General features: G+C 49.7%; 1 protein-coding gene across 9 annotated transcripts in view; it reads left to right on the forward strand.

Moving 5' to 3' along the window:
* Positions 1-18465, forward strand: part of LOC135241745 (UPF0606 protein KIAA1549L-like) — a 74508-nt gene that overhangs the window by 14017 nt on the left and 42026 nt on the right. For 7 of the 9 annotated variants that reach the window (XM_064312380.1, XM_064312382.1, XM_064312383.1 and 4 more), the window contains exon 2: positions 13281-18194. In XM_064312380.1, the coding sequence (XP_064168450.1) occupies positions 13281-18194 (4914 nt within the window). The remainder of the gene's footprint in view (positions 1-13280; positions 18195-18465) is intronic. The other 2 variants (XM_064312384.1, XM_064312385.1) reach the window with 2 other exon arrangements.

Raw genomic sequence — 18465 nt, forward strand, 5'->3', positions numbered from 1 at the left:
CGTTCTTGAGTTTGGTACCTCCCATGGTTTCTTCCTATATAGCATTACATGTGACGCCCGGTGATTTTTGTCTGATGTTTGCATTGGAACACTCCATATGTATTTATAAGAGGAGACCAGATACCATTCACATGTCTTAAGTTTGTAATTCTACAAAACTGTGTTTGTCAGGATTACTCGTTCCTGATACTATGTGGTGGATAATGTTGCATATGAGAAATGCGTCGACTTATTACTAATAATATTTATTTTGAAAGATTTTGTAATATTTTAAAATATTTATTTTGAATTGTCTAATTTACTTGGGACTAAGGAACGGGTGTCCGGTCTTATCCGTAAAGGACCGGTGTGTGTGTGGTTTTTTGTTTTAACCCAGGACTATAACACCTAAATAGAAGACTTTAGTGGTCTGTCTTTATCAGTTAAATCGTGCTATTCTGTCTGCAACATTTTCGTAGCTAACTGTAAAACAGGGCCGAACTTGTAAAAATCAATTTAGATAAGAGGCCCTCTCCCAATTAAGACATAACAATGGCACACAGTGTCATTGATGCAAAGCACCACTCTTATGTAGCACCCCCCCAATTTCAGCCACTTGCCTGCTAATAGCTCCCTCCTGTGTAGAGTCTTCAGCCTGTGTGTGTGTGTGTGAGAGTGTGAGTGAGTGAGTGTGTGCGTGTGTGTGTGTGTGTGTGAGTGCGTGAGTGAGAGTGTGAGTGTGTGAGTGAGTGAGAGTGTGTGTGTGTGAGTGCATGTGTGAGTGAGTGAGTGTGTATGTGTGAGTGCATGCGTGAGTGAGTGTGTGTGTGAGTGAGTGTGTGTGTGTGTGTGTGCGTGCGTGGTGTGTGTGTGGTGAGTGAGTGTGTGTGCGTGCATGAGTGTGTGTGTGTGCGTGTGAGTGAGTGTGTGTGTGTGTGCGTGCGTGCGTGTGAGTGAGTGTGTGCATGTGTGTGTATGTGAGTGAGTGCATGAGTGTGTGTGTGTGTGAGAGTGTGAGTGAGTGAGTGTGTGCGTGTGTGTGTGTGTGTGAGTGCATGTGTGAGTGAGTGTGTGAGTGAGTGTGAGTGTGTGTGTGTGTGTGATGTGTGAGTGCTGAGTGTGGTAGTGAGTGTGAGTGTGTGGTAGTGAGTGAGTGTGAGTGTGAGTGAGTGTGTGGTGAGTGTGAGTGTGTGTGTGTGTGTGTGTGGTGTGAGTGTGGTGTGAGTGAGTGTGGATGTGTGGTAGTGTGAGTGTGAGTGTGTGGTGTGGTGAGTGGTGAGGTGAGTGTGAGTGTGAGTGTGAGTGTAGTGTGGTGAGTGTGCATGTGTGAGTGGTGAGTATCGTGTGATGTGAGTGTGTGTGTGTGTGTGTGTGTGTGTGTATATGTACGAGTTACAAGCCAGGTCCATGAAGTGCTTCGCATCTAAAAAAGGTTCATAATTTCAATGTGTAAAAGAACCGTGGCTTTTAAATAGTCACAGATTGAGCTTTCATGCAGTCTTAACATAATTATGCCATTTCAGTGATCTGGACAGTGTGCCGAAATAATTTCTGAACATGTCTTTCTAAAGCACATCTGAATGCTGTTTTTGACAGTGTGCCTCTGTTTTAATCTGTGAGCGTGTTGAAAAACGCCTGTGCGAAATCCGAGATGTCACCGCGGTCCCTGAAATGGCAGTTTGAAACAACCTTTTTATTATGCCTCGGAAGATTAAGGGTCGGGCAAGACCACTTTCAGGGCTGATGTAAATGTAGAAATTGTGACACCCCCCCATGCCGTGTTTCGGGGGGGGGGGGGTGGGGGTAGCAGAGCTCTGGCTGTGGCCTTCATGGCTTCCTGCCAAAAAACAGTGTGAGAATTCGCAGTACCACGGAGCGACTCCTCCCCTAACTAAACACCCCCCCCCACACCCCACACCCCCAGCCCCCCTGGAACCGCCACACAACCCCCAAAAACTGTGATCAAGGCCTATAAAGAGACTTCTGCGCGTCCATCAACTGTCAGAAACAGTACACTTTCCCATGATCCTCTCCTCATCGCGCCTGTGGGTTTTTAGAGCTTTACTCTGCAGGTCTGGGGAAGCAAAAGGGACTTCCTTCGTAGATTAGTGTCTTTCCTTTGATCGTCACGGTCACCCGTTCGCCGGTAGCGATTCCGAACGGCGTGCGGAGATTGAGGAGTAGCCCCTCCCCCCATCGTCCGCCATTTTGTTTCACATTCAGAAGTCAGAATCCGAAGCCTTTTCAACATACGCCTCTCGTCGCGGTGCCTTTTCAAAGGTGGGCATCAAAGGGGTCCCCGTTTCATCTGCTTACTGCCTGTACTAATCTTAATTCAGAAGGCGCTCAAGGTTTAAGGAGTCCTAGTTCTCGTTCGATAAACATGGTCTTGAGATTCTTGCAGGCAATTCAGAAAGTCATTTAGTGCTCAGTGTTCATCAGACAGTCGTTGTATGTGTTTATGTTCAGATGTATAACGGAAGATTCTGGACGTGGACGGCTGCTTCATGGACGTTTTAATGGAATCCTCGATCCTGTGGAATCTCTCAGCAAATGGCCATGAATTAGCTCTCTCTGTCTAATGTCCTGCTTTGAGTTTGGAAATTAATGAGTCGTCTCTGGGTAGGCCGGACAAAGTTCAGAGATGACTCGCTTCTTTTTGAGGAGAGAATCAAAGAAATCTCCTTTGATATGGAGCCAGTCAAATCAAATCATCACAATTTTATTTGTATGGTAGAAAAAGAGCAAAAATCAGGACTGAACCCCCAAATAGCAAGCACTATGAGGTAAAAATAAAAAATAACAATTCCCAATTGGGGAGATAAAACCTCAACCGGTGGAGAGGATTAACTCCCCAATGGGAAGAAATCTCACGAGGAATCCAGCTCCACTGGCCGAGCTAGTGTGAAGTAGCACCAGTGTACTGATGCAGACTGTGGAATGTTTTTCAAATCACAAAATGATTAATTAATATGTTCATAAAATATCTCTCTTTGCAAAATATCATCTTCAACATCATCAGAGGAGCAAAAAAAAAAAGATTCTCCAGAGCAGAATTGCATGTACTCCTCTTCATAAAGTTTGCATGGATTTAAAAAAAAAAAACATCTGCGAAACATGACTTGCGCGCACATCTTGGCTCAAACTGAGAGAGAGCGAGCCTCTTGAGGTTTTCCTCCTAGTTGTTAGTTCAGGCTCGGAGACGCCGTCTGCGTTTGGGACCAGAAGTCAGCCCTTTGAACGCTCTCTTTGGAGAGAAGGTTTTTTTTAGAATGTTCTTTTTTCAAAATTCCAAGTCAGCATTCTAGAACCCCGTTGCATTCAATAACCAGTAGCGACTGTTACATCAGCGGTAGAATGTTCAGTTAAGGGCATTCTAATCGAATATTTGTGACCTCACACCTTAACGGGTTAATGGGGCTGTGATTGGCTGCGGCACTACGGCTGGCAAAGTCAAGGGCATCAAAGGTTTTCTCAGGACCTGCCTGCTGAAGAATTCTCTCTGTTTAACTAACACGCAGCGCACAATGAGTGAAAATGAACTGCCCGTCCTGCTTTGTGGTATAATAACAAGAGAATGTAGTTCCCTTCCTCAATAATGCCAGTAATGTTGTTAATAGTTAATGACTACTGTAAAATATATGATGCAAATCCAGAAGAGCTTGTGCACTTATCTATTGTCAAATCATTATTATTATTAGTAGTAGTAGTAGTAACAGTAGTATTGTTGTTGTTATTATTATTATTATTATTATTATTGATTTTATCTTAACAAATAAACATATTTTTTCCTGTTTCTCCCCCCCCCCATTGGAGTTCTTTGCACCCCATCTGTGACTTAACCTCCTCGAAACCTGAATCTGAGTTCAGCTGCGCAGTCCGAGACCTGAGACAGTGATCTGATCAGCTGCGCAGTCACGGACCTGAGACAGTGATCTGAGTTCAGCTGCGCGTCAGCAGACCCGAGAGTATCTGATCAGCGCGCATCCGCGACTGAGACAGTGACTGAGTTCAGCTGCGCAGTCAAGACCTGAGCATCTGAGTCAGCTGCGCAGTCACGCAGACCTGAGACAGTGATCTGAGTTCAGCTGCGCAGTCACGCAGACCTGAGACAGTGATCTGAGTTCAGCTGCGCAGTCACGCAGACCTGAGACAGTGATCTGAGTTCAGCTGCGCAGTCACGCGACCTGAGACGTGATCGATTCAGCTGGCAGTCACGCAGACCTGAGCGTGACTAGCAGCTGCGCAGTCACGCAGACTGACAGTGATTGAGTTACGCGTGAACCTGAGACAGTGATCTGAGTTCAGCTGCGCAGTCAGACTGCGCCTGATGCTGCACGTGACTGTGCTGAGAAGGCTGAACGTCACGCTGTCCTCTGATTGGACGCTTTAAATGGTGCTGCTTGATTACACAGCTGTCATGTAGACCAGCTGCTGGCTACAAGACATCGGGCAGAGATGCTAATGTGTGGCATTAAGCAGATTTTACGGCGATTTCTTGTGATGATGCTGGCAAGAATCCCGCTTTTATGTAAATTCGCAGACAGGACTTTACCCAAAGGGTCAAAGGGCAACGATTGCAGCTATTTATTCACTCCCCGTTTTTGAGAACATTGGCTGAGCAGCTATCACAGTTCTCATTTTAATTTGTCTTTGTGTCCTAAGTGGCATAGGGAATGTTTAGCCATTAGCTGCTTGTAGTTTCCAGAATGTGGTGGAATTGGTTTGTTTACATGACTTTTGTCACCAATAGGGTCGGAATTTACAACTAAGAATCATGATGCATATCTGTGAATGATGATATTTTGCACAATCAGATAAAGTTATTACTACATTAATAAAATACTAGTTTTCAGATAACCATTTTATTTGGTTTTGAAACTTTTATGGTTGGATGCACTTTCCCCTAGGCTTTTCTCCTTCCTCTTGTTTGTTGTCACCGTTCATTTTCAATTTCAAAGTTTGACTTAAATCTCACTATAAAATATGCTGTGCTGTTGTGAATATTCAAAGCATGTCAAACTGATGCCTCTGTTGCATCCACTGAACTATTTGAAAGAACTTAAATTGTTCAAAAATAGATCTTCTCGTTTTTTCATGTCAAGGATGCCATAAAATGATCTTTATCACTCGGAAGCATTTCGTTTTCTCTTAAAATCGAAGCTCTCTGTAGAGAGTAGACTTGAGAAAGTCTGCCATGCCAGTTAGCCATGAATGACTGTGTTCTGGAGCCGCCTCCCATGACCCTACATGTAGAACCTTGATTGGCCAATTAGCGAGCAGCTGATTACCAGTGAGCCAATCATGGTGGGAGAGAGCTGCTTGCAGAATGTTCGAGTTTCCTTGTAGAGTCAGCAAAACGGCGGAAAATGTACAGACAGCACCCTCTAGAACAGGGGTGCCAAACTCCAGTCTCAGTGTCTGCTAGTTTTCGGTGTGTTTCAGCATCGGTGATTAATGCAAGTCATCGATTGGATAGAGTCCACACACCTTGTTCTCAAGGCCTTAATTGGCTTCTGATTGAAAGGAAAGCACAAGTACCTGCCCACACGATGGGCCTCCAGGACTTTCATCAACCCTGCTCTAGAACAAAATGGGAGCTGTCCTTGAAGGCAAATTTGCGGAGCTTACACATAAAGGCTTAAGTATAAACAGGGATATGTGGCTACGCTCATGCGTCTGAATAGTAATATTGAATATTCCGTCTACTCCAGCTATTTTCAGCATTTATAAAGATCTCCACTAGTACTTCCCTATTGCACCCATTAAATTATAATTACATATGTCTTTTATGGAGAGCAAAGTGTGGACAGAGCTTGACCTAAACATGTCTTTTTACCCTGGACTGTCCGATCGAAGCTTCTCTGCCTTCCGGACAGTTCCGTCTATGCACATTCGGAGCGAAAGATGGCTAGGCTCGTGTGTCTTAGGCTGGTAGCAATTCGCATACCACGAACACCGGCAATAACTGGCAAGTGGAGTAGTTGCTAGCTCTGGTTAGCTGGGGGTCATTTGGGTTGCCATCTGCAGAGTGTACAGTTTAGCCTACTTCCCTGCTTGGCAAGCTGTTTTTGCTCTTGGGTGCCAACTACTATGAGGAAAACATTTGTTCTGACAAAAGCTTTTCAGCTCTGAACATTTTCTGGACAGCTGCTCCTAGTCCAGTAAGATCTTTAATTAGAAAAGAATTTGTCAGGAGTTAAGAGACTCGCTAAAAGGAATGCTGTATGGAAACATAGTACATTTTGGCATTGGTGCTGATAGGCATGCTAACAGTGTGTCTTCCTTCGCAAAGGTTTCGCTTATCGTGGAACGCTGAATGCACAGTGTTCTAACCACTTATGCCAGCAACTGGTATCCATCTGTGAGAAGGAACAATGGACCCCCATTGGTTCGTGACAGCGGCCTGTGACGCGGTTGTGTTTTTAGCGGAGCCGTTCCTGCTAATTTTCCCCCGCGAAGCCGCGCGCCTCCTGCGACGCGCGGTCCGCCGGCCCGTGATTAGCCTGCGCGCTGTCGCGCTGCCCTCGCGTCTGACTGCGCGTTGCCTGGCAACCTTGTCGTTTGAGAGCACGTGACGGCTTTGGGAGCAGGAAGCGGGCATTGCGGCGCCAAGCAGCTTAAATGTTTTAGTCTTTTTTTTCTTTTTCTTTTTTTTTTATAAACGGTGAAAATGGCTGAGAGAATCCTCAAAACTTGGATTTGTAAAAACAAAACAGGACAAAAATCCCCCCCCCCTTCCCGACACCATGTGATGGACTTTAAGGTAACATCTCCCATCTGTTCTGGCCCCCCATTGGAGGAATGAGCTTCCCACTGCAGTCAGAACAGCAGAAACCCTGCCCATCTTCCCACTGCAGTCAGAACAGCAGAAACCCTGCCCATCTTCTCACTGCAGTCAGAACAGCAGAAACCCTGCCCATCTTCCACTGCAGTCAGAACAGCAGAAACCCTGCCCATCTTCTCACTGCAGTCAGAACAGCAGAAACCCTGCCCATCTTCTCACTGCAGACAGAGCAGCAGAAACCCTGCCCATCTTCCACTGCAGACAGAGCAGCAGAAACCCTGCCCATCTTCCACTGCAGACAGAACAGCAGAAACCCTGCCCATCTTCCACTGCAGTCAGAACAGAAGAAACCCTGCCCATCCTCCATTGCAGTCAGAACAGCAGAAACCTTGCTCATCTTCCACTGCAGTCAGAACAGCAGAAACCCTTCCCATCTTCCCACTGTAGTCAGAACAGCAGAAACCCTGCCCATCTTCTCACTGCAGTCAGAACAGCAGAAACCCTGCCCATCTTCCACTGCAGTCAGAACAGCAGAAACCCTGCCCATCTTCCCACTGCAGTCAGAACAGCAGAAACCCTGCCCATCTTCCCACTGCAGTCAGAACAGCAGAAACCCTGCCCATCTTCCCACTGCAGTCAGAACAGCAGAAACCCTGCCCATCTTCCCACTGCAGTCAGAACAGCAGAAACCCTGCCCATCTTCCAGCACAGACTGAAGACTCTGCGCTTCAGATTGCACCATGGCTCCCCTGACCCCCTTCAGACGTCCTTTCTTTCTGTGGCTTTCCTTTTGGTTAATGTTACAGGCATAGCTGTGCCTGTCTGGTTGTACCTTCTTTTGTTACAACACAAATGGTTGTTTTTGATGGTTTAGATTACACTTATTGATTATAAAAGGCCCCTGTGCTTTCTTGGTGCTGCTATATTTTTGGATTCCTGAGATTAACACAGACGTTCTACGCTACTCCATGTTGCTCTGCTATATGATTGATTGTAATGTAATACCCTTCCAGTCAGAGTGAAAATGAGCTATTTAAATTGGCACAAGAAAATGCACTTTTTGTTATGACATAATAACCAAAGTGGATCATTGTTGCGTTGTTTTAATAACATAAACATGGATAGTGTGTCATGTAAAATATAACACAAAAAAATGGGTGAATAGTGAAAACAGAAGATAGTCACACACAACAGTCTGTGTTTACAGTAATATTTATTAATGTACTATACGTTGTAAAATTGTAAATTTTTGTATCAGAGGATGTGACGTAACTTATTTTTAATTGTGCTCACAAGTTGGGGGATTTAATAATAAAAGTTTTCATTCAAACATGAAACATAACTCAGACATATTGTGAGCCTTCACATTTCCTCGCATAAAGTGCATGTTGTTATAGTCTTTGCTTTGTCCTACACCCCCTACAGGCCTGGAGAAACATTTCAGTGACTTTCTCTTTTGAGCAGTGACAGCGGTTGGCTGTGTCTGTTCAGTGTTTTTCTGGCTCAAAATCAGGCAAAGGTGGTATCTGAAGCAAAATGGTGCCAGGGTTATACACCAATGCACTGTCTGAATCTTCGCTGATTCCTATACGAGACATTTGGTGGAACCCAGTTAACTTTAGTTTTACTGAGTTGGACTCCTTTGCCTTCACAGGAGAGCGACATTTGTGATGCCCTATATGCAAATTAGGGTGGATGTGCAGGGGTTACACCCCAGTCACAAATCCAAGGGTGCATGTGTAGTCTGAAACTCATTCAACTCATTTCATTCATTTAACTCATTTAACCCATTTAACTCTAGTTTTTCTTAGTTAGAATCCTTTGCCTTCTCAGAAGAGCAGAATTTGGGATGGTATTTAAACCCCAGCCACAATTGCTAGGCTGCATACAGGTTCCCTCTGGAAGGTAAACATTGTGCTATGTGCTAGATCAGCAACCAACCAGAAAACCTTGCCACAACTGAAACACAGTCAGAAGGATGGAATACAAGAATATTAAGTTTTCACCTCCATTTTGCACTTCGAAAATACACAGGGGCGACATAACTTCAGGAGGTAAGACCGATTGTCTGGCAGTCGGAGGGTTGCCGGTTCAAACCCCGCCCTGGGCATGTCGAAGTGTCCTTGAGCAAGACACCTAACCCCTAACTGCTCTGGCGAATGAGAGGCATCAATTGTAAAGCGCTTTGGATAAAAGCGCTATATAAATACAGTCCATTTACCATTTACACATTTGAACTCAGCTGAAATGTAAACGCCCTTTTTTGGCTCACTTTTGGGAAGGCACCTTTTGTTTCAGGTCTGATGTCTGAGCTGCAAGTCACTGGCAGGGAAAAGGAAACGGAATGAATTTGTTTTCTTCCTCCCGGGGCCGAAATCGTTTTCTGGCCGCTGCTCACCTTGGCGCTAACGCGCTGGCACCACCTTTGGAGCCTCTGCCCGCCGCGCCGCCAACCTTTAGAATTTTTGAACTTTGATTAACCGCAAAGCGTCACGTCCCTCCTGCCTACACTGCCGATGCCCTTTCTAGAATGTTCCGAACGGAACTTTCTTCCTTCCTTCCCACCCCTTGTGAATGTGTTGCGCCATCACCTCAGTCAGCCCTGTCACCTTCTGCTTCCTGTTCCAGGAAGAGACGTGATCTCCACGAAGGTGATAAATTGACGTTGAGCCACCTCGACAGCGTGGGAATAGCTCAGCGTTTCACGACTTGCTTTTCAGGCGGCCTTGCACTGAGCGCGCTCAGTCAGCGCGCTTTGGTTCTGCTCCTGAGAGCAGAGATCCAGGCTCGTTAACTCTTATGGTAGTCCTTGTTGTATCTTGCACTTCTGTGTCATGTTCGTGGTGGAGGGACAGGAGGAAAGACGCTACTGGGGAATGCCAGCTGCACATGATGCTTCCCTCAGGTATTCCTAGGTAGGGTTTTGCGTAATGGTCCAATTGCTGTAAATGATTGATGATGAAGAAATGTACTGTTTCCCCTGGTCTTGAATGTCCAATCATGCTGAAGCTGCAAGACTCATCGTCATCTCCATTGTCCGTCCAGGAGAACACACGTTGTCCTCCAAAGCATGTGATGTCACCGCCGGTCATTTTAACACCGCGGCCGACGAGTCGGACTTGCGGAGACAGAGGGCGCTTCATGTGGGGGTGGGCACAGGGGGCCACCGGTGTGCAGTGGGACAGGCATGAGCCTGATTTGAGTTATGCTTCAGTTTTTCAGTTGGAAGAAAGGAAACCTTTAAAAGATACCAGTCTGGGGGGCCCATCCATGCACTAGAACAGTGCCTTAACAGATAGCAGACTGGGGGCCCATCCATGCACTAGAACAGTGCCATAACAGATACCAGACTGTAAGGCCTATCCACACGCTAGGACAGTGCCTCAGCCCAGCAGATGTGAAAATGAGGCCTTTGATAGGTAGACTAGAAGCTCAAAGACATAATGAAGGTCTTGGATAGAAATGATGTGTTGTCCTGAGCAAAAGTACAGTAACCTTTGACCTTGTGAGTACTCTTTCATTTCCATGGAAACAATGTCCCTGATTTAAGTAGGAAACTCGTCTCACCCGGGCCCGAGCTTTCGAATATTAAAACCTAGCAGAGCGAAAGTCTTTATCTTAGATTTACGTGAGATTTAACGTGCATTCAGTAATTGAAAAGCAGCTTAGTCGCCTTTGATGAAAGGATATCAGAAATCGGAGCGCGGGACGCAGGATCCCGCCGTGCTAATCCGCCAGGTTCCTCCAGGTAACGGCGCGCTAAACGTCCCCCGAAACCGGGAGGGAAACCGCGAACGAGGCCCTCAGGAGGCCCGCGGGAATCAATCGGGGATTCTTCCCGGGCGGCGTAAATTGTATTAAAATGCTCGTATGTGAGGAAAAAGGTGTGGGGGCGGGGGGGTGTGGGGCTTGGCGTTAAGCACACGGTGTTCCGCTCCCCGCCGTCCGCGCCGCGGCTGCTCTCGCCGCCGCTCACCGCTCAGTCGTCCGCAGCTTCGAGCGCGCTCTCCATGGCGACGGCCCTCAGTCAGGTTTCCGGCAGCTGGCGCTGAATTAATGCGCCCGTGGCTGCAGCCCTGAGCTGAGCCCTTTTTGTCTCTCGCTGATTAAAAGAAGGCTCAGAGAGAGATGCATTGTGGGAGCGCATGTGCAGATCAGCGGGTCTCGCGGGCGGGCAGATGGAGACACAGGAAGAGAAAAAACGCCGCCCTGGCGTGAAACCATGGAAACGATTCCGCCGACCCTCGAATGTTTCGCACGCGCTGGGGGGGGCTGGGGGGGTGGGGGGAGTTGGTTGATACTCATTCCCCCCATCCCGGCCACCTGGACCTCTGATGGCAGCGGTCCCATCATGCTCCATTCCCGTCGATCTGTTTTATGAGCATTCAGTAAACCCCACCCTCCCACCTCCTCCGGAACTTGACCCGCTCGCCTTTTCCTTTTCCGGGGGTGTCCCATATGCTCACCCCCCCCTCCCCCCCTCCCCCACCTCCAGGTGGATAGCTGCAGGAAGGCTGGCCGCCGTCCGTGGGGCGCGACTCTGGGCTTCTGGTCCGGCGCAGAAGGCCGCGTGCGGCGCGGAGAAGGCAAACAGGGGCGTCCCGCTTTGGGGGATTTCGGGGGCGATATATTTTTTTTTTCCGCCGGCGCACGCTGCGGAGAAGAGAATGACGGGGAAACGCGCCAGCGCCGTTCTTTGGAAGCCGGGGCGCCGAACGCGTCGCTTGGCTCGTTTCTGATCGGGGACCGATCCGGCTCTGGCTCGCCAGTTTGGCGTTCCGCAGCGGGCCTTCCGAGGAGAGCGGCTTTTCGCGGGAAAAAAAAAAAGAACAAAAAACAAAAAACCGTTCGGTGCCTCGGTAACGTCTTGCGCGTCTAAAAAAAGGAACCGCGGATACTGTTATCGCTGAGCTAACACCAGAGACCGTAAAAAAAAAAAGGCTAATACGCAGTCATGCTAATCTGAGACGTTCCGGGGTGGGGGGGGGGGTGGGGGGGGGTGGGGGGGGGGGGGGGGGAGCAAATACCTGGCAGCCGAACGGCAGAGATATTTTTTCCTCGGGCGGAATTCGCAGGAAGCCTTCCCTTGCTGTGTTCCTGTAATTGAAAAAGAGTCGCTGGGGTTTCGTTATGTAAAACAGGGGCTTTTTTTGTGCCGTCGCGGGAAGCGAGCTTCGCGGTCCTCGGAACGGAAACACGTGCGACGGGCTCGCGAACCGTTTTGTAGCCGATGATATAATTCCCTGACGGACGCGTCGGGAACGTCGGCCGGTACGAGCCGGGAATGGCGAAGCACGCTCCTGTTTTGGGGCGCGGCGGCCAGCGCGTCGTCAGCTCTTTCTGCGAAACCCGTTAGACGTTCGACCCAGAAACGCGATACGCGAAACGTTTCCCCCCTTTTTCCCGTGCTGAAAGGTGACTTTGCTGCTTTCTGCAGGAGGAGAGGATTGCTGCCATGGCCGTTCCTTCTTAACTGCGGCCATTTGCTTTTTTACGGCCGCCGTGTTTTTAAGATCTGTGCGTCTTGCACTGCAAAAATAATAAATAAGTCATTTGCGATAAATAATTTGCAGTGTTTGCGTTTTTAAAAAAATGTATCTGCTTGTGTTCATCTCTCTCTGCCAGGTTTTTTTTTTGTATTAGCCAAGTATCTGAGGCCCTCTCATGGGCTTGCATGGCTTCCTGTTTGAAGCCTGCGGTGCGGGACTCTTTAAAAATGTTTTCTGCGGTTCTACACTTCATGTTTGTGTTTGCAAGTCTGTGATGCTCATGCGGAGTGACTGGAAAACACTTTCATTACTAGGCGCTACGAAACACCGTGTTTAACACTGAGGGGATTTCATGGATCAGAGTCGATTAAGAAAAGATCGGAAGGAGGATTTCTGTAATTCGTTCAGAGTGGGTAAAGTAGCATTTCTCATTGTTGTTCTCTAGATGTTGACTAATATCAACTCAGGTTTGAATTCTCTTGGCTTTTTTCTTCACAGCTTTTATCGGTGCAAACTGCATTTGCTAGCGGTCACGCAGGTTGGTCTGAGACAAACAGCCCTTCAGCTGATAGGGCCCAATTACACGATCTCTTAGTTCAGTTTATGAAGCGCTAATCCCGTTAAGCCGCGCCTCGTTTCGGGCTGAGACGGACGGCGGCGGAGCCGCGGTTAACGCCGGTGCGGAGCTGCGGCTAACGCCGGTGCGGAGCTGCCGCTAACGCCGGTGCGGAGCTGCGGCTAACGCCGGTGCGGAGCTGCCGCTAACGCCGGTGCGGAGCCGCGGCTAACGCCGGTACGGAGCCTGGGCTAACGCCGGTGCGTAGCCGAGGCTAACGCCGGTGCGGAGCTGCGGCTAACGCCGGTGCGGAGCTGCCGCTAACGCCGGTGCGGAGCCGCGGCTAACGCCGGTACGGAGCCTGGGCTAACGCCGGTGCGTAGCCGAGGCTAACGCCGGTGCGGAGCTGCGCTAACGCCGGTGCGGCTCACTGCCCCGTTAACTCGACTCTCTCTCCGCTCGTTTCCAGATGACGGGAGCTACGAGTCGTCCGGGTTTTCGCCTCCTCCCCAGGACCCGGCGGCCTCGGCGGCCCCCGCCCGCCCCCCTGCCGGAGCGCTGCCGGAGGGGGAGCCCTTCCCCGCCCACCGCGCGGAGCCACCGGGGGCAGCGGAGAGCGCCAGGCGGCAGCCCGCCTTCTCCTCCATACTGACTATCCTGGCCAGCACTGCCAGAAGCCCTGAGACGTTAGTCCAGTCCCGCGTTTCCCCGGCGACGTCCGGCAGCGGCAACCAAACGAACCAATGGCCTTCGGAGGACGCGGGGAGAGGAGAGGACCCTTCGTCTTCAGCACCGGACACTACCCTCACCCTCTCTTCCAGCACAGGTTTGACTCCCAGCATGCATCAGAGCCCATTTCCACCCCTGGTCCAAAGGTCCAAACCCTCAGCACCATTACTGTCTGCATTCTTCGATACTTCCTCATCTCCAAGAGACTTTGCTTCCCAAATATTTTCACCATCATCATCATCATCATCATCATCATTGCCGTCACATTCGTCACCAGAAGCTCCACCGCCATATTCGTTGGTGGCAGCGACACCATTCCACAATCGTCTGAACTCATCCAACTCCATCCAAAGCTCAAAACGTACAGCTCCGCCAGTTTTCGCCAAAAACAAACACTTCCAAAAGAACACTCTTTCATCACCCGTGGAGCCTCTGGTACAATCACATTTTTTTGGACCCTCTCATTTTACAAATAAATTGGCAAGTGCTGTTTCACCCACATCTGGATTTGCCCAAGATATTGTTGTCATTTCAAAACGTGCAACTCAAGGTTTTGATTCCAGATACAAGGCCTCCCAAGACTATTTTAGCCCTTCCAAAGGCAACAAAGGATACGCTTCAATGGTGTGGTCAACAGCAAAGCAACATAGTTATTTAAAATCTGATGAAATTGCTACTTCTAATGTTACTGACAATATTATTGCAACTACCCCTCCTGCTACTGCTAATACTACACCTGCTACTACTATTGCCAATACTGCTACCCCTACTACTATTGCTACTACTAGTCCTGCTACTACTACTATTGATAATACTGCTACCCCTACTACTACAAGTACTGTTACTACTGCTATTGCTATTAATACTACCACTGCTACTACTACTGCTAATACTGCTCCTGCTAATGTTATGACGCCTGCTACTACTACCCCTACTACTACTGCTAATAAAGCTACTGCTAGTACCGCCACTACTACTATTGCTGATACTGCTACCCCTGATACTACTGCTGCCCCTGATACTACTGATGCTAATACTATTACTACCCCTGCTACTACTGCTACTACTACTCCTGCTACTACTGCTACTACTACTACTGCTGCTACTACTGCTACTGCTGCTAATACTACTGCTACTACTGCTAATACTACTACTACCCCTGCTACTACTGCTGCTACTACTACTGCTAATGCTACTACTGCTACTACTGCTACTACTACTGCTGCTACTACTGCTACCCCTGCAAATACTACTACTACCCCTGCTACTACTACTGCTAATACTATTACTACCCCTGCTACTCCTGCTACTACTGCTGCTACTACTACTACTACTACTACTTCTGCTAATACTACTACTACTACTGCTACTGCTAATACTACTACTACCCCTGTTACTACTGCTACTACTAGTCCTGCTACTACTACTAATACTACTACTACCCCTGCTAATACTGGTGCTACTGCTATTACTGCTAATACTACTACTACCCCTGCTACTACTGCTATTGCTAGTCCTGCTACTACTACTACAATTGATAATACTTCTACCCCTAATACAAGTACTGCTACTACTACTATTGATATTACTACTGCCACTTCTACTTCCGCTGCTAATACTGCGCCTGCTAATGTTATGACTACACCTGCTACTACTACCACTGCTACTGCTAGTACTGCCACTACTACTATTGCTAATACTGCTACCCCTGATACTGCTGCTGCTAATACTATTACTACCCCTGCTACTACTGCTGCTACTACTGCTACTACTACTGCTACTGCTGCTAATACTACTACTACCCCTGCTACTACTACTACTGCTAATATGACTACTACCCCTGCTACTACTGCTACTACTAGTCCTGCTACTACTGCTGCTGCTAATACTACTACTACTACCCCTGCTACTACTGCTGCTGCTAATACTACTACCCCTGCTACTAATACTACTACTACCCCTGCTACTAATACTACTACTACCCCTGCTACTACTGCTAATACTGCCACCCCTGCTTCTACTGGTACTACTACTACTATTGCTAATACTGCTACTGCTAATCCTACTTCATCTGCTGCTACTACTACAGCCCTTGACACTACTACTGCTACTACCACTGCTGATACTACTACTACTACTCCTGCTACTACTGCTGCTAATACTACTGCTTATGGTACCCCTGCTACTACTCAGATTCCCTTCCCAGCATACCTTTTCACTTTATCTAGAGATTCGGCGTCGACGAGGCGGCTTTTCGCTGAGTCGCTGCCGGTACCTGAGAGCCCCGGCAGCGAGACCCTGATCGTTAAACTGACCGCGAGCAGCGATGCGTCCTCCTCCCCTTTGGCGTCTGCCAGTCAGGCGCGTTCGAGAGCAGTTCCAGGGATAGTCCGGCACAGCACCAAATCAGCGCAACTCATAAACCCAACATCAGGGGATTCTTTGACTCAGGCTGCACACACTCGCGTTCTGGGATATCAGGAAGCACTGGCTGTGCTTGCCAGTTCTATACGACCTACACAGTTGCCAACAAACGTGTCTGCCAAATTACTACAAACAGCAAATAAGGCAGCAACCGGGGACTCGGCCCTCATTACACAAGCCTCTGATGAGGCGTCCGGGTGCTCCTCTGCCAGGCCAAAGGAGCTGAATGCCACCCTGTCCCGTGGTTACACGGGGGTTTCGAGTGGAGAGTATGCCTCAGTAACAGCAAGCCAGCCAGCCAATAGGGCGAGTGGGCGGGAAGCGGCGCCGTCTATCGCTGTTCGCGCCCGCCTCGCTTCCGTCTTCCCGTCTGAGGGTTATTACACCGCGGCCGCCAATCGGGCGATTACATCACCGGCGACGCCGCCCGGGAGCGCGAAAGACGTGCGGCTGTCGAGATATCCGAGAAATATCGTCCGCTCGGTCGCCCCCGGGGACACGCCGCTGGCGCTTAGCTCGGCGGCTGACCCTCTCGGCGCGGCGACGGCGTCGTCTGCTAAAGAGACGCCTGCGGTCGCATCGTCGGTTACCGCCGGCGGTGTGCGTGTGTCCTCTGTGTTAAACACTCCCTCTTCCCAAACGGGGTTACGTTCGCCAGGCGTGGCATCGAAAGAACCGTACGCTAAATCTGCGTATGGGTTGCCGGAACATTCCGGCACCGCTTCGACAGAGGCAGCTGTCTTAGGAATGCCGAGCAGTGTTGTTACAGTTATGCCAGCAACGGAGCCCAGGCCCGCTGTTGAGGAGTCAGTGTTTCAGCCGCGCCCAGATGAGAGAGAGACCTCTCTGCCTAATGTTCACAGTGTTCATCCGTCAGCAGCGGCAGGGCTGGCCTCTTCCGAGACGAGCACTGGAGGTGGTAGTGAAACCGACGTAACCTCAGTAGCAGATATCAAAGCACAAGACAATGTCTATTCGGCCACACGGCGTCCGCCGGACAGAAGAGCAGGGTCCACACCAGGGAATGAGAACGGACACCTCCCTGCGGACGCAAACCCATACCGTTCCACCGTCGCCAGCGACGTTGGCGTCACCCCTCCTTCGCAAGTGCCGGTGTCTGTTTCCAGAGCAACAGAGCCGGCCGCATTCACTCCTCTGTCTTCTGTGCATCAGCAGCTCGGGCATCTCGGCTTAAGAACACCGTCACCTGCTCTAGAACCCAATTTTGCTTTGACCCTGCCGTCTACCTCATCGTCCGTCCAGACGCAGACCAGCTGGCCAACATCCAACCCCGTTGTGTCTTCCCAAACTATGTCTCCCCCCTCAGCACCCTCTGGTGTGACATCATATGCTTCCATATCACCTTTGCGTGTGATGGCTGCCTCCATACCTTCTGCTGTGACATCATCCACAACCTCCGTACCTTCTGCTGTGACATCATTCACGACCTCCATACCTTCTGCTGTGATATCATTCACGACCTCCATACCTTCTGCTGTGACATCATTCACGACCTCCATACCTTCTGCTGTGACATCATCCACAACCTCCATAGCTTCTGCTGTGACATCATTCACAACCTCCATACCTTCTGTTCTGACATCACTCACTACCTCCATACCTTCTGTTGTGACATCAACATCTGCTTCCTCGATGTCGTCTGTTCCAACTGCAACCAGTTTTGATTCTGTTGTCACAGAGGAAATAATGACAAACGACTCGTCAACAGACCCACCCTCTCTCCTGTCGGCGTCCAGAGAAGCAGGCGCTTACTCCACAAAGAATGCCACTAGTTTACCCGCCACCCGCGTGGGAAACGCTACCGTACTCGTACAGGCTGACAACTCGTCCGCACCTGTGGTATCCACAACCGTAACAAGTACTACTCAGGAGACTCTGACAAACGCCACCCTTCAGCTCACAACGGTAACCACGTCGACTGTGGCTTCGACGACGGAGGTTGCTAGGACCACCACCACAACCGCCGCCGCCACCACGACCGTGCGGCCGACCGCCGCCGCGCAGACGACGGTGACCGCGGCCGCGACGGAGGCGACGACCGCAGACAGAACCACCGCGGCCGCTCCCGGAACTTCGGCGAGCCCGCCGACCTCCGCCGCCAGCGCCTCCGCCCCGAGCCCCAGGGTCACTGCGCCCACGTCTGGCCTCCACGCCACCGAGGGCGCCCCTCTGCAGTGCAACATCACCGAGAAGCTCTGGGTGAAAACAGGTACGGCTTTTTAATCTCGCGTCCTCCGCCGACCGTCTGTCCTGCGCCGCCAGACGTAATCACGCGAGCGCGGCGTTAAGAACGGAGACGGCGACCTTTCGGAGTCCGGGGCGTTAATGCCATCGGCCATTAAAACTAGTCTGCTGCAGACGCAGACGTGATTAATACCACACTGTGCACGATCCTGCATTTGAGGCCTCGAAGGCACGCGGTAGAGCATCCTGTGCTAAATCACGGACGGAGTGTGGCACAGTGGGTAAGGAACTGCGCT

Source organism: Anguilla rostrata, chromosome 16 (genome assembly GCF_018555375.3).
Source record: "Anguilla rostrata isolate EN2019 chromosome 16, ASM1855537v3, whole genome shotgun sequence".
NCBI classification, from domain to species: domain Eukaryota; kingdom Metazoa; phylum Chordata; class Actinopteri; order Anguilliformes; family Anguillidae; genus Anguilla; species Anguilla rostrata.